This window comes from Crocodylus siamensis, chromosome 8, assembly GCF_052110815.1.
Source record: "Crocodylus siamensis isolate JL-2025a chromosome 8, ASM5211081v1, whole genome shotgun sequence".
Classification (NCBI taxonomy): domain Eukaryota; kingdom Metazoa; phylum Chordata; order Crocodylia; family Crocodylidae; genus Crocodylus; species Crocodylus siamensis.
The window spans coordinates 48,036,312-48,057,418 of NC_143402.1; the positions used below are offsets into that span (position 1 = coordinate 48,036,312).

The 21,107-nt window shown below is 43.5% G+C and overlaps 1 protein-coding gene across 2 annotated transcripts in view; it reads left to right on the forward strand.

Annotated features, from left to right (window-relative positions):
- SHISA6 (shisa family member 6) overlaps nucleotides 1-21,107 on the forward strand; it is a 512,377-nt gene that overhangs the window by 108,631 nt on the left and 382,639 nt on the right. For both annotated transcript variants that reach the window (XM_090061177.1, XM_090061178.1), the window contains exon 4: nucleotides 15,493-15,588. In XM_090061177.1, the coding sequence (XP_089917303.1) occupies nucleotides 15,493-15,588 (96 nt within the window). The remainder of the gene's footprint in view (nucleotides 1-15,492; nucleotides 15,589-21,107) is intronic.

Consider the following 21,107-nt stretch of genomic DNA (forward strand, 5'->3'; position numbering starts at 1 on the left):
CAGGAGCCAGAAGCAGTAGGACACAGGGGGAGCTGGCAGCAGGACGAAGGAGCACAGCCCTGCCCCACCCCCAGCCATTTCCCTGCCTTCCTGCTCCCACACTGCTCCAGCACCACGTGGCTCCCAGCTGCATTGCTGGACCAAGGAGCATGGGCCCACAGAGGTACCCTAGTGTGTGTGTGTGTGTGTGTGTGTGTGTGTGTGTGTGTGTGTGTGTGTGTGTGTGTGTGTGTGTTTATAGGGTGAGTCCCAATAGGGTGAGTCCCACATGTACACCCCACCATACACATGCACCCATGCCCCCTCATACTGCCACACATGCAGACCCCCACACCCACACCCCCTCACACAACCCAGCCACCCTCCCCTACACACAGCCCTCCATAAACACCATACCACCCACACCCCACATAGCCACACATACATCCACATGCTCCCTCAGCCCACACTTACACCCCCACACCTATCCACCCCCACAGACACACCCATACCCTCCCCCACACCCCATGTACTCACACACCCACAGCCCCCACCAAACCTATATTCACCTCCCTTATAATATACAAGAGTAAGACTTCATTTTAAGCTATTACACACAAACACATATAAACTAGGACAAAATATTTTTTTTAATCAAATTAATGAATTGTTTAGATGTTCACTTTTTAGAACATAATTTGGTATTTTTCTGGTTCTGTGATGGTAAAACCCCTTGATAAAAAAGTACTTCTGGGGGCAAGGGGAGGGACTTCTGGTGGCAAAGGTCAGGAGTTAGGGAGTGGGACTTCCTGTCACAAGATGGCAACCAGGGTGTGGGGCACCTATAAAGGTGTGGGGCTACCCATACAGACCTCAACAGTTTGCCAAAACTCGGTAAGCAGCCCTCTACCCGAATAAGTGCCCTCCCCTGATCTAGGACCTCAAACTTTGTATATTAAGTGTGCATTTAATGTTGTGAGGATGACCACTGTTTATCGTGGCAGGGATATCATGAACTGCCCACTTCCTCTGTCTATAGTTTAACCGTAGCCTGAATTCTTCTTGGCTGCTTGTCACTGCATGTATATGCAAAGGATGCACAGATTAATCTTGGAATAACTTCTTTTAAACCTGAAGAAATATGCCATGGTGGCCCTAACTGTGTCTTTCTTGTCACAAATTTTAGAAATGTCACCTGGCTTCAATTTGCTGAAAGCAAATGGTAATACTTCTGTGAGATCCCTCTGATACAATTTCTTACCATTGTAAGCTTTTTAAATCTGTACTCTCATGCTGTGGTAAAATAGCTACATTCCTGACCTGACTATAAACAAATTCCTTCAAAAGAGTAGTGTTCAGCATGCAGCTCCATCTAATTCTGGCCAATTGTTACAGACAGTTTCCACAAATTGGGGTGACAGCAGTTTTTCCACCATGCTATTCAGCAGCCCTGCACTGGTCCTTAGTATTATTCTCTTTTGCTATCTGAGCTGCGCTACTCTTTACATTTAGAGATTAGGTGTGATTGACAGGATAAATAGGGGTTGTTTCTCAGTTCCAAGAGAGTGCATAGCATTTTTTGTGCACATAATATGTATTTTAATAGTATTTGTGCTACTGACATTCTTTTCCTCAGTTCATTCAAATATTTAAAATTTTCCAAAAAAGAATGACTCCAGAAAAAATTAGATATACCAGGTAGAGGCAGGATATTTGTCCCTTAAACATAATTATAGTTTACTTGTCATGATGTATTTGAGAATGTTTACTGTAACAGAGAGCCTGGGGCTGTTCCTTTAAGAGGAAAAGCAGCCCAGCCAGGGACCTCTGCAGGGCAGGCAAGGTGCAGCAGCTGTCAGTTGCCAGGGCAACAGGGAAGAATGAGGCAATTAGCAGCCAGCCCAGGCAGTCACCTGACTGGATGTAGGCAGGGCCTTGGGAGCATATAGGCTGGGGCTAGCTTTTAAGTCTCTTCTTTTCTGCCACAGGGGAAAGAACTCCTGCCCAGGGGAACAACCCAGGGGTGTTGGGCTCCCCGTTGGGAATGCGGCCTGTAGGAATGAGGCTCGGGGAGCTCACAAGGAGCCTATGCTGAGAGGTACAAGGGCGGGAGGCGAGAAAGAAGGTTTGCCCTCTTAAAGGGACAGAGGGCTGTTACTTTGTTTTTATGTTATATCCAAGTGGCTTATGGTATGTTGCTGTTTTGACTGGTGGTTTTGGATGAGGCTGGAAGGTGAGGTAAGGAGGCCTCATTAGTGCCCAGGGGGCATTTGACTACCTTGAGCCCTACTGGGGGAGGCTCAGCCACAGAGGGACCAGGAGCCTGGCAGATGGGGACCAGGAGCCCAGTGATTGGAAGGAACAAACAAAGCTAGTGCCCCAAAGCCAGGTCTGATTCAGTGGGCCTAGGATAGAAGGTCTAGCAAGATTAAAGGGGCAGAGGCCAAGGAGGCAAAAGCCCCAAAAGATGGACTGACATACCTGTAACACCTGCAAGGCATGGGATGTGGTAAAAGGAAGGATTTGGAGCCATGCAATTAGCTCTTAAGGCTTTGGGTACCCTGCTGGGCACAGTAGACGAAGAAGGCCCAGCCAGGGGGCTGGGACTAGTGAGACTAAGGCCTAGCAAAGACCTGTGGGCAGCCTCCCTATATATTATAAATATCATCAAGCTGTGGCAGGAAGGCACCCTAGGGTCAGAGTTGGGCATGGTCGAAGAACCACCAAGGGGCATCATGGCCACCCCGGGACCCCAATGTGTTATACTTAAATCCAGCAATTTGGAACTGACATCCCATTGTTAATTTTTTTTTTTTTAAGGATTCTGTAAAAAATGTTGCAACATTAAGTCCAGACTCTATCAAAACATCTCTCTTCTATATATGAAGATCATTTTATCCTCTTTTCTGGTTCATGTAGTAGTATTTAGTAAAACATTTTTGAAAGGCAGATTACAGCATTTTAGTTCAGCTCTAATAATTCTGTTATACCCAAGCTGAGGTTCCAACTGCTTTTTTGTACCCAATTTTGTTCATATTCGATTTATTTAGGATGCAGTTTCAAAGAAGAATCCCTTTTTTGAGCCATATGCCCTAAAGAGTCTGCCTTTATTGTGCAGTGAGCAAAAATGTACATCCTTTATCAATTTACACTTTTGTCCATTTACCCCTTACACTTTTTAGGAAAGCCATAATTTTCTTCAATGTTTGAACTCCATCCCTTCCAGTAACATAGAGGGTTCATTTCCTTTTCCCCAAGTAACTCACAAAAACCTTCCAAAACTATCTTATCTAATGGTATCTTGGGGAGGGATGAGGGGTGGCTTTTAGAAGTGTCAAATAATAATAAAAATCAGCATTGTTAGCTTTTACATTAACTGGAAAGAAATTACCCTAAAGTTCCAAACTATCTACTTTATTTCCTGCAAGGAAATAAGGAATGCAGATGGCTGCTTGAATTGGAAGCAAAATTTGTTATATGATTTAAGGGTGCTATCAGACATGCAGGTCCCTGCTCTAACTCATAGTGATTTGCTTAAAGCGCTGAGTTAGAACGAGCACCTGCCCTCCTCCTCCAACAGACATTCTTCTTTTGCGGGGTGGGGGATTGAGCCTGCCTGCCAGTTCCACAATAGGGGCTGGGCTGATGCAGCTCCCCCTCACCCACTCTCAGCTCTGGTGTTGTCTGCAGGAAGGAAGGGGAAGGGAGGTAGGGGAGGCAAACCTGTGGGCCGGGGTTTGCCAGGCCTGAACTGAAGGTGGGGTGGGGGGGCTCCTATCGATTTCCCCACCCCCCTGGTTCAGGCTGGGCAAACTCTAGCCCACAGCTCCTCCTCCTCCCTTTCTTCCCCCCCTCCTCCCTTCCTGCAGACAAGATTAGGGATGGGCTAGGGAGTCCAGTCCCAATCATGCTGACAGACTGCCCCTAGGGAACACAAGTTCCCTAAGGCAGCACTTCTCAAACTATGTGATTTGGCGGACCGGCAATTTTTTTTCCAGTGGGCCAGGGACCAGTGCCCAGTTCAGCCAGTGGCATCAACTGCGTGTAACAGCACTACACAAATTCACGACCGTCTGTTTCTTTCTCTTTCCTCACCTTGCACGACGTGACATCACCTGGAGTGTTGGAACGTACAGACTGTGACGCTATGACATATCAATGTTATGCTTCTGAAAATATATTTCTTTCTTTCCTGGCAACTAGCTGTGGACCTGCAAATATATTTCTTTCCTGGCAACTTGCTGCGGACCAGCGACCGGTGGCTTGCGGACTGGTCCGCGGACCACCACTTTGAGAAGCACTGCCCTAAGGCACTCCACTTTGGAGTGTCTTCATCTAATCCCTCATTAGATAAGAGTTAATTTGCCATACAAATGGCCACTTTTGAAGTGCTCTGCGGCTGTGCGTGTGTGTCATGGGACATCTATAAAGCACTTTCATTGGGCCTATTGCATGACAAATGTAACTTCTGTTAGCACTTTTAATGAAAAAAACCTCGTTCTCATATAGTATTTCCTATTTGTAAATCACAAAGTACCTTACAGATGGGGAAACAGAGAAACATAGAGTAGGCATGATTTACCCTAGGTTACTCAATATGCCACAGGCTGAATGAGGAAGATAACTTTTGTCTTATGTCTCAGGGCACTATCAGATCCCATGGATAACATTACTGCGTGCTTAGATGGCTTCAGCTTTCAATTTGGATACTTGCATAAAGATAAAACTACTTTAAATGGTTTTATTTTTGGGGTTCACAGAAAATCAGGGAAAGAGGTCTGTCAGTCTCTAAAGCCATTGTGCAGGGTGCATACCAGAGTTCATTGTTTCCAGAAGCAGTATGTGCAGCTGTTTCCTGCTCTTGGGAGCCACGTGCGGAGCGTAATGTGAATAACTTGGGGTGGGAAAAGGGGAAGGGGTAGGTTGGCAGCATTGGGTGGGGCTGGGAGGTCCACGGGAGGGAGGTTGGTAGGTCTGGGGCGGGGGAGGGGGAAGGTTGCCCAGTTAAGAGGAAAAGTTAAAATAGTCCAGTCTGGGTGAAGGAGGTAGGATTAGTTTAGCACTGAATGTGGGATGAGTGTCTGGGCTTTCCTAGCCTTAGGGATGCACTGCAAATATGTAGGCATTTCAGAGACATTTCTTAGATTGGGCTAACCTGCTGTCAATTTGAGTTAGTTCAGGTGAACTAACTTAGATGCAGTGTGTCATTTTTTGGGTGACTTAAAGCCTCTGCACACCTGTATGATCAGACATTTAAATTATATTTAAATGTAATGCCTGTACATACCTGCAGAGAGACAGTAAACCATGTTAGACTAAAATCAGGTAAAAAGCAGGGTATAGTTGCACTTTGTAGACTGACTGAATCAAAGATACATAAGCTTTTGTAAACAACAGATCACTTTGTGAATGCCACACAATACCTGGCAAAAAAGAAGCTTTAGCTGAATCACTAATCATTGGTCATCATAGGGATTTCTGGATGAAATCTTTGACCTCAGTTATTCCAAAGCTCAGGCTGAATTCTTTGGCTGACAGGCCCAAGTGTTAAGCTGGAAATGGAAATGTTGGGAGTTCAAGTGTGGGCAAGTGGTCTTCAGTTTGGTTCTCCCCTGGGAAGCCAATCTGAGGGGGAGAGGAGTCCAGGACAGCTGGCTGTACTTTAAATAAGAGTGCAGGAAGAAGCCATCCTGATGTGCAGAAAGACTGGTAAGGATGGTAGAAGATGAGCTTGGCTTGGCAGGGAACTCTTCAGTAAGCTAAATCACAAAAAGGAAGCTTATAAGAAGTGAAAACTTGGACAAACAACTAGAAAGGTGTATAAGAGTATTGCTCAGACATGCAAGGATGAAATCAGGAAATTCAAAATGTAATTGGAGTTGCAGCAAGCAAGAGATGTGAAGGGTAACAAGATGGTTTTCAGAAAGTATGTCAATAACAAAAGGAAGATCAGGGAAAGTATAGGTCCCTTACTGAATGGGACAGAGGATGCAGAAAAGGCTGAAGTACTCAATGCCTTTTTCACCTCAGTCTTCACAGGCAAGGTCAGCTCCCAGATTACTGTACCTGGCAGCACAGTTTGGGAAGGAAGTAAGCAGCCAACAGTGCTGAAAGAACAGTTTAGGAACTATTTAGAAAGGCTAGACATATACAAGTTAATGGGGCTGGATGGGATGCACCCGAGGGTGCTGAGGGAGTTGGCTTAACTGTTTGCAGAGCCGCTGGCCATCATCTTTGAAAATTTGTAGCAATTGGAAGAGGTTGCAGATGATTGGAAAAGGGCAAACATAATACCCATATTTAATAAAGATAAAAGGAGAATACAGGGAGCTACAGACCAGTCAGCCTCACCTCAGTCCCTGGAAAAAGCATGGAGCAGATCTTCAAGGAATCCATTTCTAAGCACTTGGAGGAGAAAAGTTTGATTAGGATCAATCAGCATGGATTCACCAGGGCAAATCATGGCTGACCAACTTGCTTGCCTTCTGTGATGAGGTGACTGGCTCTGGGGATGTGGGGAGACCAGTAGATGTGGTGTACCTTTATTTTTAGCAAGGCTTTTGATACGGTCTCCCACAGCATTCTTACACTCAAGCTAAGGAAGTATGGACCGGATGAATGAACTATAAGGAGGATAGAAAACTGGCTGGAGCATCGGGCTCAGAGAGTAGTAATCCATGCCTCAATGTCTAGGTGGCAGTGGGTATCAAGTGGAGTCCCCCAGGGGTCAGTCCTGGGGCCAGTTTTGTTCAATGTCTTCATCAACAACCTGGAAGATGGCACAGAGTGCACCTTCAGCAAGTTTGCAGATGACCCCAAGCTGGAAGGAGTAGTAGAAATGCTGGTGGGTAGTCTAAGATTCAGAGTGACTTAAACAAATTGGAGGAGAGGGCCAAAAGAAATGTCATGTGGTTCAGCAAGGAGAAGTATAAAGCCCTGCATTTAGGACAGAATAATCCCATGCACAGGACAGGCTGGGGGCTGACTGGCTGGGCAACAGCTCTGCAGAAAGGGATCTGAGGGTTACAGTGGACAATAGGCTGAATATGAGACAGCAGTGTGCCCTTGTTGCCAAGAAGGCTAAAGGCATACTGGGCTGCATTGGTAGGTGTGTTGCCAGTAAGTCAAGGGAAGTGATTATTCCCCTCTATTCAGCACTGGTGAGGCCTCATCTGGAGTACTGTGTTCAGTTTTTTGCATCCCACTACAAAAAACCATGTGGACAAATTGGAGAGAGTTCAGTGAAGGGAAACAAAAATGGTGATGGGGCTGGGGGACATGACTTACAAGGAAAGACTGAGGGAATTGGGCTTATTTAGTCTAGAGAAAAGCAGACTGAGGGCGGGATTTAACAGCAGCCTTCAGCTACTCGAAGGGGGATTCCAAAGAGCTGAAGCGAGGCTGCTGTCAGTGGTAGTAGATGGCAGAACAAGAAGCAACAGTCTCAAGTTGCAGCAAGGGAAGTTTAGGTTAGATATTAAGAATTTTCTCACTAGGAGGGTAGTAAAAAACTGCAACAGGTTACCCAGAGAGGTGGTGGAAGCTCCATCCTTGGAGATTTTCAAAATCCTGCTAGACAAACCTTTGGCTGGCATCATCTAGTTGGAGATGGTCCTTCTTTGAGCAGGGAGTTGAACTAGATGACCTCCTGAGGTCCCTTCCAGCCCTAACTTTCTATGATTCTTGGATTTTAACTTATCAGTTATGACAGACCACGACATCCCTCTGTTTTCAAAAACAGCATTGTATAAGGAAGAATGACTTACAGAATCATTGAGAAGTATGGCTGGGAGGGATTTCCATGGCTTATCTACTCCAACCGACTGCCTGAAGCAAGATCATCCCTATCCAGAATATCCTATACACATCCATTGTCTAATTTTTAGTAAAGCTACTCAATGAACCCTGAATATCACAAGATATAGCACCCTAACCTGAGACAACGTAAAGTAGGAGCACAACATTAGCCAATGTCCTATTGCTATCAGTCATATCAAGAGATCCCAAGAAGAGGGTCACCCCCCACACACACTACAGAGGAAGGCAAAAACCCTTACAGTCCATACCAATATGACCATAGGGTAAATTTCCTTCCTAACCCCAAATATGGCACTTGATTGGACCCTGGGGAGAGGGACAAGACCCTCTAGCTAGGAACCTCTGGATTTAACTCCCAGCACACTTGCGTCAAAATCCCCTGCCTTGGCTGCAGGCAAAACCCCGTGCATCTGAGGAGGCTTAAAAAAACCCACTGACACATGTAATAGTGAGGGGGATGTAATTTCTTCCTATCCCCATGCAGCAAAGAGCAAGCCCTGAAACATGGGGCATATCCATCGTAAAACATGGGCATAACTACACATATATAGTTCCCAACCAGTGGCTGCCTAGCCACTTCTTGAACATCTCCAATAACAGAGATTCCACAACTTCCCTAAGCAATCAATTCCATGGCCTCACTATTCTAGCAATAAAGAATTTTTTCTTGATATCCAGTCTAAACCAACTTTGCTACAATTCACATCCTACTATCTGCAGCAAAAGAAAGGAGGTGTGTTCTCTCTTCTTTAAGGCTAAAAACCTTCTCTGACAGCCCCCCACCTTCACAGCTGTGACTTGGCACTAGAGAGCTAGCAAGCAGGGTCCTTCCTGGGAGTTATAGCTGTGACTTGCAACTACAGTTCTCATGAGCCAGGACAGGCTTTTATCCCTGCTCTAAGTTGGGGGGAGGGGGGTGAGAGATGGTGGGGGGGCAGCAGGAACATGAGGCCAGGAGGTGGAGAATTAATGGAACTGGAGCGGGCAAGGGTGGTGAAATGAAATGAAGGAAGTCAGCCACTGTAGGAAGAATAATAAACTCATAACTTAAAAAGAATAAAGAATTTTAAAAGAAAAAACGAGGAAGTAAGACTGTGCTTCCTAGGGTGGCTGAGAGGTGGGAGTGGTGAGGCATGGCACTTTTGCAGAAGCTACTGGCCCTGCCCCAGGAAATAAGCCTCAACTCATGGGGACCCAATCCAGCCCCCTTCCTTGTTTCCTTCCCACCCGGCTCCTGGACCCACCTCTGCTCTATGACCTGACTAGCTGGCATGTGCTCTGCAGTCTTTTTGTACATGGTTGCACTCCTAGGGGTGGGAAGGTCACTGACCTTGGGGGTAGGATGGGGAGTTGGCTTTGTGCCAGAACTGGCCCCTGGACAGTAGCATTCAGGGTGTGGAAAGTTAGCCCACAGAGAACAGGAGGGTTGGGGAGGGGACACTTTATCCTGAGATGGTGGAGGACTGCAACTTGTGTGGCTCATCTGTGGGGAGTGGCCATACATTAATGGAACAAAAGCTGGATGACAGGAATAAGAGATAAACCTGCCCTGGAATGGTTTAACTTTAAGACACATAAAGTGTGCTTAAACCTAGTTTCAGGTGTTAGTGTGGTTAACAGCTCCAAGGTCCACCTAAAATTAATGTGTAACAAGGCCCTAAGAATTCAGTTCTGAAAGTGTCCTACACTACCCCAGATTTGTAAAATCTATTGTGTGACCTCCAGGGCTATGAAAAATAATAAATTGTTCAATATTGCATTATTTTTTCAGCATTGTGGTTTGCCTGTGGCATGTTGATAGAATGGGCTGTTTTTCTTCTGTCCATCAGTAGTGTAACTACAGATAGTTAATTGTGGCACCAGCCCCAGGTGGCATCCTAGAGAGGCTGCTGGAATGTCAGCCCCCTGAGGAGTCTTTGCTGTGATAGCAACAGCCTTCTGCCAGAACCACAGTAGCTGCAGCTGCCAGGGTCAGGCAGACAGCAATGTGGTAGCAAGAGCCAGGGTCTTTGAGTCCCCAAGGCAGGTAAGACATGACTACCCTTCCCTCCCTGCCCTTCAGATTTATGGCAAAGTTCTTCCCACGGCACAAAAACAGTTAGCTATGCCTCTGTTATGGTATCCAAGTCACTGAATACAAGTGAAATGCATTGTAGCATACTTTGACTGATGTTGTATTCCAGATCACATGATGAGCCAACTAGGGTTTCTAACATTATCTATGGGGTATTGGGGAGCTGAGTCACAGGCCAAGTGGCCAAATAGGAAGAACAAGTACAGGTCAATACGAAGCATCAAAACATACATGCAGGGCTGATAACAGTCAGTCCTGCAAATACACATATTATACCTAAGTTCCCATCCCATTTCCAGGAGATGTACCCTGCAGACCAGCCTTAGTTCTGCAGTTCCCTGTACAGGTCTCCAGCTCAGGACCTGCATTTGTAATCTGAACCCAGCTGTGTGCTCGCTTGCTCTCTCTCTTTCTCTGAAATACTCCAATCAGGTAGTAATTATAAAACTGTCTGATGAATAATGGTAGTCATGTCTGACCCACTAGCTGCCCTCTAGGCACTCATGAAAGTGAAAGCTCTTATATCAGTAATTTTATATTGGAAAACGATGAGAAATGACAACCAATAAGTAGAAAAAAGGACTATATAAAACAGACATAACATCCTATAATGTATCTCTGAAAAGAAAAAAAAAATCCTGCTATTTGAACTGTGCTGAAACATGCCTCTTATGCTAAATGCAACTTCTATGCAAATTCTAGTGTTTTGTCACCATAAGAAACTCTTAATTTAAGTCTTTTTATTACCACAAGGGGGAACAAACAGTCAGCAACCTTTCAATATTCTTGTTGATCTTTAGATTTTTATATGTGGGTATCGCTTGACCCCTGACTCAAAAAGTTACTGCAAAGGGGTATAAAATCTATAGCCATCTGTTTAGTTATATGTAATGGCATACACTGGCATTTCTTTCCTGCTTATATGACAAAATAGCTAACTATCTGTGTCACTAATAGAATAACAATCATTATAACAGTTTGACTCTAGAACCCATAAATTGATAGTATAGTAGTATTAACTGCTCTAACTGAAAGAATGAAGGAGCAACTTAAAGAAAAAGATAGAGAAAGAGAAGGAGAAAGTAATATTTTTCACAGTCCAGCACAGAAATCACATAAAAGGAAACTACTGTTGAAAAAGGAATGGAGCTGACACCACCTTCTTTTGGGGGTCAGTGCTCACAGATGTCTGAAGAGCAAACTAATAAGAAAATGGAAGAAACTATAATCTTTCCCACAGAAGCTTCCATGGAAAACTTCCCCAAAATAATTCTTCAAATTAAAACAATGATTCTCAGCCTTGATCTGTTGGTTACCTTTTATACTAAATTTAAAAAAGTTTCCCTTGCTTTACATTCAGCATAAAAACAAGAGGAAAATATATCACAGCTAATAATACTAAACTTACAGAACTGACTTCTGTGTGTATTTTAAGAAGTTGACAGAGAACGCTTGACCTTGGAAAGGTAAGCTCTTTGTGGGGAAGGAGGAGCAATATTTTCTTTGCTTTATATCAGTGATTATCCACTTTTAGGACCATCAGACTGCTGTCAGCCCTTAAAATGTCTCACAGCCCAACATGAATCTTTATCATTAACCTTTTAATTGAAAAGAGGGAAAGATCTTGTGTGATCCTCAGATCACTTAAAATAGCCATTAACCATTGTTTGGATAATGCTTTTTTATACTCTTATAAAATTGTCATTGTTCCATGACCTCCTTTGCCTCCTTCTATAGGATATAACACACAGGGAGCATGCAGCAATAAACTCTGATGCATATCATTTGTTGCTTCCAGGCGCCATATTTCAATGTATGCCCGGGACCATAGCATATTTGGCCGGGTCAGAACATCCCCTGCTGGCAGAGACCTGGGGGTCAGTCTGCCAGCCCAGGGCTGCTCTGACCCAGCTCAATGTGCTGTGGAGGCTCTAGCAGCTGACTGGGTAACGAGGATACTCTGATGTCAGCCCCTGCACTGAAGAACACTTGTGCCCAAGCCAGACCCATCAGCATCTACACATGCATTGCTGCGCATGAAAAACTCTGCATTAGGATAGTACTTGTAATTGCAAGAACTACCCTGCTGCGGAGTTTATTCATTTCTTGTGGCATAATAAGGCTATACATGTAGGAACCAAGGCATTTATTACAAAGATAGTTAGGCAACTCCATAATAAATGTCTCATGTTGTCACAACCAGGGATGATCAGAAATACTCTCCTGGACTAAAAACTTGGGGTTTCCAGCCAATAAACTGCACAACCCCAGATGATCAGTTGCTTGTGTTCCAGTTGAGTCAAGTAGTGGGTTTTTAGGACTCTCAGCTCCATAGGTTAGAAAGGTGGCATCTTTTGGATCAGCACAGAGATCCATGAAGGCATTGCTGCCCATGTACATTCAATAACATGCTGGGAGAACCCTGAACACCTATAACAGCACCCTATAATGCAGGTAATAGTGTCCAGGTCAGTGGATAGGAACTATTGCATAATGAGAGCCCAGTATACATTTCTATGCAAACCTTGAGCATGTCAGTTTTCATATACAGCAAAAGCTTTGTTATTCGGCACCCATGGGGAATTGGGGGTGCCGGATAACAAATATGCAGTTACCTGAGAGGCCGCCTCTCCTGCTGCATCTGGTGTGCCACCGCACCTCCCACCGTGTTGCCACCCCACCTGCTGCGAGGGACAGGGAGGGGGACAGAAGAGAAAGGGGGAAAGAACTGTTATTGTGGGGGCTTGACAGCACAGGCTGCTTTGCCCTGGGCTGTGGGGGCTTGGTAAAACTGGAAGTGCCATGGTGGGCACTTTTGGTTTTGCTCTTACCTTACAAGATGGCATGCCGGTTAATAGAGCATGCCAGCTTGTAAAGTGCCTGATAATGCAGCTTTTACTGTAGTTCAATAAAGCTTTACTGGCGTGACAAGTTATGCTAGTCTGGCAATAGTGTAAGAAAAAATGCAATCTCTGAGTGATCTGTCAAAGGTGGGCCCAACCCTCAGAGAACAAGGTTACATGCTGCTTTTTTATTTTTATCAATTATATCCATGTGTCACCCAGTAGAGTTCTAGCTCAGCCCAGGGGAATATCTTGTGTACCTTAATACAACCTGTGGATTTCCAAGCATCGTTATTCATGTAACCCGGGTACACCCAAGAGTGTGCCCTATTCTCAGTTGAATAGGATGGGTAGGCAGGAGGGGGTGCTGTGAGAGGGATACCAGAATTTCAAACAGATCGCTCTTTCCTCTATAGAGTAATCCCAAGCCCAAAGTTCTTAATTATATACAATTTATTAAGTTATAATATACATAAACATAAAACTAAATATTATATACATATATTTACACAGAGAACACTAACCAATAACCAAGGTCTAACCCTAAATAACACTATTTACAACATCACAATACAACATTTCAATTACAAAATATAAGGTGCAAACATAAACAATCTTAATAACATCTAGTACTTAATATAGTCCCTGACCCATGGCAAGAAATAGTCTCCTTCTAATGGGGTTCCTTGGGGGGGTCTCCAGGAAGCATCAGGGGCCCCTCCCCTTAGGGCCCTGACTAGGCGGGGGGCTGCTCACCCAGCCCCTTCTCTGGGATTGCCTGCCCAAAATGTCTTTCCCCTGTGGGACCCAAGGGCCCAATGACTCACACTCCCTCAGGTGGCAGTGGTCAGGGTGCAGCTCGATGGGGTCTCCTCTGCTGGAGCGCCTCTCCAGGCTTCTCCTGCACTGCTGGGCTCCTCCCCACCCTGTGCCCTGCTCTATCAGCTCCTCTCAGCTGCTGCACCACTGCTGCTGGCTCCTGGGTGCTGGGCCTCACGCTGCAGCATTACCACTTCCCTGTGCCCTGGCTTGGCACTGAGGGCTCTCTTAGCACAGGCTGGGCCCTTCAGGCTCTGGCCAGCCATCCTCATGCTGGGTGGCTAACCCAAGCAGCCTCCACTGCTCCCTGGCTCCCAAGGCTATGTGGGACCTGGCTGCTTGCTGGGAGATGGGGCCTGAGCCACCTCACTGCAGCCCCCAAGGCCCTGCCAGGGTTGCAGGCTCAAGCCACTGTTTGCAGCTCCCAAAGCCTGGGCTCCGTGCACCAAACTGTGCACCGTGATGGACCCAAACAGTCTCACACTGCTCCCAGGACTGGGTCTCTGCACACCACCCCTGTGTGCTGTCAACAGCTAGAGCAGTTTTGCACCACTCCCAAGGCTGCACCTCCAGTGGCAACTTTAGGAGCCTTGGGCTGAGGGAGAGCTCTCCAGCTTTTCTTGGCTCCTCTCTTCTTGAGTCCCTCATGGTATCTTCCCTCATGCTATGTATGCAGCTCCTTTTATACACTCCAGGGCTCCACCCCTGAAGTCTTCCAGGCCTGACAGTTTGCAGTCTTCAATCAGGTCTGACAGAGCTCTTCTCCCCCTCCCTTCAGGAAAGGGGCATGACTTTATTTCTCCTGTTGCCTCTTGATTGGTGGATGGGCTCCATCAATCAAAACAGCAGGATCTCAAGCCTGGGACTCAACCCAAGCTCTGAAAGGTGAGCCTGCTACCTTCAAAAGTATAGTTATGTAGACTCCACTGGTGCATTAAGACATCAAGAAGATGTAGACAGAAAATGAAACTACTGTAATCAGGTTGCTTCAGTTCTCTCCCATTGCCTCCAAATCTCATCTTTGCCTTTTTTTTAAATAAATGGAAGATAAAATTCAAGAACAACATAAAATCATACATAGTGTGTGAAAACTCAACTGAGTTTGTCCTAATTTAAATGCTACACATGGTACTGGGAATGTTCAGGTCCTTCTAACTGTTAAAGGTGTGCCATGATTCCAGAGCAAATGTGTATTACTATGGCATGTTATTCCAGTGTGCTAACTTCATGACATAGTGATAGCACCAAAGGAATGCCTTTCAGAAGAAAAAAAGCAGTGAATACAGGATCTGAGGTGTCTGTCCTTCCAGGGATGCAATAAATCAAAAAAGTCAAAGCTAAGAACATGGTTCTGTAGTCGCTTCCCTAATAGGAACACAGAAACCAATTTGGATAACGTGGGGAGAGACCTGAAGCTTTACCTAGAACTCAGACCAGTCTCCAGCAGACTTATTCTGAGGCTGAAATATTTGGAACCAAAAGTAGAAGAACTAATATGCTGCCAGAAAGTCCATATTTATGGTTTCTTCAGCCTGATTGGAATCAGGAAGAAATCAAGTGACTTTTCATAAGATTTGCAGCTCAGTTCCTCAGTCTCAAAAGATCAGGAAAGCTGTGATTATTGAGTGATGGTTTAAACAAGCCAGAATATTTAACTAGAAATGGTCTGAATTCATAAAGTTTTTGTTCTTGGTTCTGACCTTTACGGGCTCCCCTGTCAGTTTTCCATACATGTTTTGCAAGCACTAGCAGTCACAAGGCACATAATTATTTTCCTTTGCAAGTCACTCCTTTGGTATTGTGAGTAGACAGTCCTGCTCTCTGAAATCTGCCCCTTACATCTTCAACTCGTCTTTTACAGATGCAACATGATAGGGCCTTCATGTTGATTGAACTGGCAGTAACGGAGGTAATGGATATATTGAGTAATGTCTTGCTTGTTTTCTTTTTCTTTGGCAGCGCACTATGGGAAGGATATTTATCGAAGTGGAGGGCCAGACCTCCATAATTTCATCTCCTCTGGATTTGTCACATTAGGAAGAGGACACACGAAGGGTACAGTGGAAACCATTTTTTGCTAAAATAAAAGGTTTTAAATAAACGCTATGACTCAGAAGCTGGGTTCTAAGCAATATGAGATAATGATATTGAACCAAAGTTCGTAGATTTATTCTAGAAAACATTGTTGCAAGTAAAATATAGTACCACTGGCAGAGCTTTTAAACCCTAGTGAGGGACAGAGTGGGAGAGTGCAAACTTAGAAAAAACAGACTCCACTTTAACTAGCAATCTGACAGTTTATATTGCTTGTGTTGTTCTGGGTGTATGGATGCAAGCTGCCTATCTTGCTGCTATATTTATCATGGAAATAGAAGGGTCTATAATGCCACCAAAGGGGCAAATGGAACCACTTCAAGAGTGATTTTTTGTTTGTTTGATGTTTTGGGTGGGGGTTTTTTGTTTGTTTTTTTCTTGGGGGGGCTGGGGGTTGGTTTTTTGTTTTGTTTTGGGTTTTTTGCTTTTCATTGGGCCTTTTTTTTATTGTTGGATTTTGGGGGTATTTTGGGGGTGGAGGGAGTTTTTTTTGGTATTACAAATATTTTATAAAATGATTAATTTTTGGGTCCAAATACATGTGTTTTGTGTGTTCATATAATCTGTGAAATACTGTACAATCATGAAAACACAACAGTACACATATTCTTCACTGTGTATGTTCTGTGTATATGTAATGTATATACAATATATATTGAGAGAAAGTTGTAGCTATATTAGATTAGCAGCCATACCCCAGGACTCCAAAATTATGGTGACCCCAAAATTACAAGATCTGACACTTAGTGATTTGTCACCAGAACACTAAGTTAAATGTTCCTTTTATATCATTGTTGCATATTCGGTGGGTTTTTATAGTATACAGTGAGAATGTCTATTTGAAACATCTTTCTATTTACATTCCATTCTAACAAAGTCACATTAGTTCATTGAGAGCTGGTCATACTGCTGAGACTGCAAGTGTGTGCCATATCAATATTAATCTGACTTTGTTTTCTCCTTATGTATGAGACTATTGTACATTTATATAGATATAATGTATGTGGAGACTCTTATATAGACACAATGTACTGTATGTGGAGATGTGTCCATGTGCTCACCTGATTGAATGCACATCTGTTGTTGTTTCTGTGAATGACCATCATTTGTGAGTTATTAAAAGAGCTTTATTTTTCATACATTTCCTGCACTTTTAAAAATTCTCCACAAACATCATCCAAAGCGGTGTCAGTCCTGTAGAACTGTCAGAGAAGAAACAAATATATGTATATTGTCCATGTATGTCTGTGTGTGTTTAAATAAAGTTTACTGAGGCTGAGGCAGCACCTGTGGGACTTGTAATACAATACATTCAATTCCAGCCTGGGTAGAGATCCAGCCAGAAGAAAGCAGAGGGAGACACCACTTAACCTACCAACAGGCTGGGGACTAAATGGTGCAAGGACGAACTCATGGATGGTGGTACACGAGGCATTCCCTGAGAAAGGGGGATTTACAGTTATTTTATATCTTATCAAGCCATAGGTTCACAAAGAGCATGTTTTAAAATGTATTTAGGGTGAGATGATTAACATGAAGATTGTACTTAGTGGGGGATGTGGAATATGGACTGGTGTAGTAGCCTTCCTACAGCTCAGGGGGTTTACTGCTGGGCAAAGCTTTGCAACATGCTCCTTTGTCTCAGACTTCAGTTCATCTTTAACTTAATGTGTTTTTTTTTTAAAGTTACTTCTGTGTGAAATAAAATCTACCTTTCTTCTTTAACTGAAGAGGCTCGGGGGTCTATTCTTCCATAAATGAGCTGCTGATTATACACATTTCTTGGTGGCTTTACTGGGAGTTTCACACAATGCATCCTTGTCAGTGGGAGGATGGAAGAATAGGCAACCTATGTATGAACTATTAAGATAGTCACCATGGTAGGAAGGTGCTTTTAAAACATAAGAAATTTCTTTGTTACTTGTGGAAAAGTGTCTGCCTTGCATGTGTATAAAGTCAACCACCACAGCATTCTCTAATGGACTAGCTGGCCTTTGTGATTAATTTTAAAATGCCTGCAAGTTTCTGTTAAATGTAACCAATATCTCAGTACAGTTAAATTTTGAGAGTAGACTTTCCAGCTTATACATAAGTAGTGTGGTTTTAAAAGTATGTACATATTGTACATGCAGACTACTATATTTGCATGCATAAATCAATAACTGTGAAAATAAGTCTCCTTCTGCAACAATGCCCAGTTGCAACTGCAGTTCCTATATGTGTTGTGAAAGCAGCGGTTTGGATGTGAAGGGTAGGTAGAGTTTTAAGAAGCTTCTAAGTAATGTAGGAGTTATGTCAGCAGAGTAGGAATCCTAGGTCATTTAGGTAGTTTAAAAAATCCTATCTGCTGAATTTTTACTTGAAAACAGTCAGTAGGCTCTAAATGTCATAAGAAATTGCACTTAAAGATAAGGCAAGAGAACATGGCCCAGCCTCAATAAATGTTTAAAAAACGGAAAGTGTTTCATACTATTTCACATTGTAGACATACAGACTTCATCATGGGTGATTAAGAGGTGTATAGGTGAGGGAGATTATCATTACAAATACTTTTGTCCTGTCTCATTAATTATAATATAACAAATATAGCTTCCATCTTTAGTCTGAACAGAATCCCTGAGAGTGCATCTTAATATTTCTTTGCACCAGGAAACACATTTTATTGTTTTTGTTTTTCACATGTGTCCTGTGATATGGCAGTAATATTTTAGAGTAATATTTTAGAGTTGAGCTATTTCAGGAAGGAGACAGGAGTGTGAGACATGCCAAGATACCATGGATACCAAATTGGTGAATTCAAGTGTCTGACATTCACAAGTTCCTGGGAGACTTTGATTTATGATTTCTGTATTACATATTGCTGGGTGATGCATCATTGCCTGACATTTAAGTCTATTAAATCACTATACAATGTGTTCTCCATACCATGGGATAGGACTCACTCTCAGTCTGACAGAAAGAACCAGAGACAGATCCAAAATGTTCCAACATCTCCTTGGTGGGTGCTGTGTTTTATTTTTCCTGTAATTGCTTCTGGATTAGGCTACCACCTAACGCAATAAAGAAAGAATCACTGTGAATAACTGTTGTGTTTCACTGTTAGCTGCTTGATTTAATTATCTGTTTCAGCTTTGAATGTTGATTGAACCTGCATAAGAATATCATCATGCAGATTCCACTCATCCTGTTCTGCCAGGCACTGTAGGTCTTTGCCTTATTGTATATATACTCTGGTTTCTCTTCAAACTGCATAAATCCTTTGCTTTTTACTAAAGATTCCTGTACGAACTACAAACGTATGGGTAGACTAAGTGTGAGTGGTAACCTTAATGAGTGGAAGCCTTGAAGAATAGGCTGGCAAATTTAGCCTTGATGTTTTCAATATTCATTAGTTTTTTAATTACTCTAAATCAGGTTTTCACAGTTTGTAGCCAAAAAGAAGTTACTTTTGTCAGTCTCACAACTCTGCTGAGACTCTCCATCAGTCTGGGCTTCTCTCAAATCTCTGGCTATTATCAGCGATAGAAATTCTGCAAGAGAAATTACAAGCTAATTTTACCTTTGAGTAAGTAACCTTTTTGTCCTCTTTGGCATCTGAGCTCATTTAAAACTATGATGCAATGTAGATTACAGCTCATTGTGTAATTTGACCTGCAAATCCATTATTAGTAGAGATAATGAAAAACAAAGTAAAATAAAGAGCCCAGGGAATGCATCAACATGTATGCTTTACTGCAGAGTTGACTAATCAGCTCCACAGTAAAGCAGCACTGTCTACATGTGTGTCTGTATTAGAGTGCAGTAAATTAACTGTGCCATAAGATAGTACTGCTGGGACAGTACTATCATAGGGTGCACTTACTTACTTCATTGAAATGCACATGTAAGTGGTGACAGGACTTTGTTTGGGGCACATGGGTACTAAAGTGCAGGCGCTGCTTGCTGCAGAGGTCTTCACTTTAGCATTGCCATGCCCCAGCCAGCCCCTCTGCCTCCGAACACCACCACCCAGAGCCTGGGACTGACCCCCCCGCTCCCCGAGCCTGCTACTAGCCCAGGGCTGCTCCACTCCAGTTCAAACTACCTCAGTCCTAGGTGTATGTACAAACTCTGTGTCCAGGAGCGGTTGACTCCAGCACAAACTGCACTGGAGTTTATTCCTTCACTTTAATTGCTCATGTAGATGCACCCAGGTTGATTCTCAAAGCCTAAAATGAATGTGTAACCCTGCTAGGAAAACATCTTTCATTTTTTAAGTGAGCACAATATGTTTGGGATCACTAGAAACCCACTGAGTCACCCATTTTCTTCAAATGGGATGGAAGCAAGAGAGGAAATTGAAAGGGATCAAACTAGAAGGGACCTCAGTAGAAATGTAGGAAATTGGAGAGGCAGCTGCAGAAGATGGACACAAGATTATGTGTGAATGTGGGGAGAAAGCAATAGAACAGCAGCTCCCAGACTGATGGCAATTGGTGGATAAGTATAGTCACTCAGTTCTCGAGGAAGCCCAGCAGTCTTATCATCTGCTAGAGTCTTTTACCTTATAATTTCCTAACTAAATGCTGACCAATTCTCAGTTTTGTATCTGCATCTGAAACAAAGCAATACCATTGTTAGATCCATTTGCTGCAATGTGCTTCTGGGCTGAGACTTTGCAGAAGGGGTCCTGGCCCAACATGGATGCAAAATAACCAGATAAGCACTGGATGAAAATTACCCTCCCTCCTTCCTTACAGCATTTTGTCAATGATCCATGTGTGCAGAATGCCTTGCAAAGATTAAACAGGGAGAAAACCCCATTTGCCTGCTAGTCAGACTGAGCTATAAGGGTCTTTTTTGCCACGACAACAGCCATAATGCACCATGAAGAGGTTATGCAAAAATTAGGGTTTAAGTATGTCAGGTCTCTGTCCTCATTAAACACTTGTTAAATCAAATCAATGAAGGGATGTCAAACTACAGCCTGCTGCATCCCAAAGAATCCTTTTCTTTTCACCTCAGAAAATAAGTAATCACTTTGATGGTGTCTTCTAGTGTGTACACTAAAGATCACTTACATTTTGATTCAGGAATAAACTAGGTATGTCTACCTGTGATGTTACGTCACTGTAGCAACACACTACAATGACGTAGCATACGTGGGCAAAAACTATGCTGCCACAATGGCATTACCGTAGTGACGTGCTCCCTCATTATAGTGCATTGCTATGGTGACATAGTGCCTAAACATAACTGTGTGCAGTGCACATAGAACAGTACAGGCAGTTACTGCGCTGTCTTTTAGTACTTCCACAAGGAAGTACTAAATGACAACGCAGTAAAAACAGCACTATAACAGCACATATAGCCATGTCCACTGTTGCACATTCCACCACTTAATTGTATTAGTGTAAGAATAGGGTTATTGAGATGTGGAAACAGTTTCACAACTTTGTAGAAAGATTCCATTTATATAATAGGCATTTCAATCCACATTG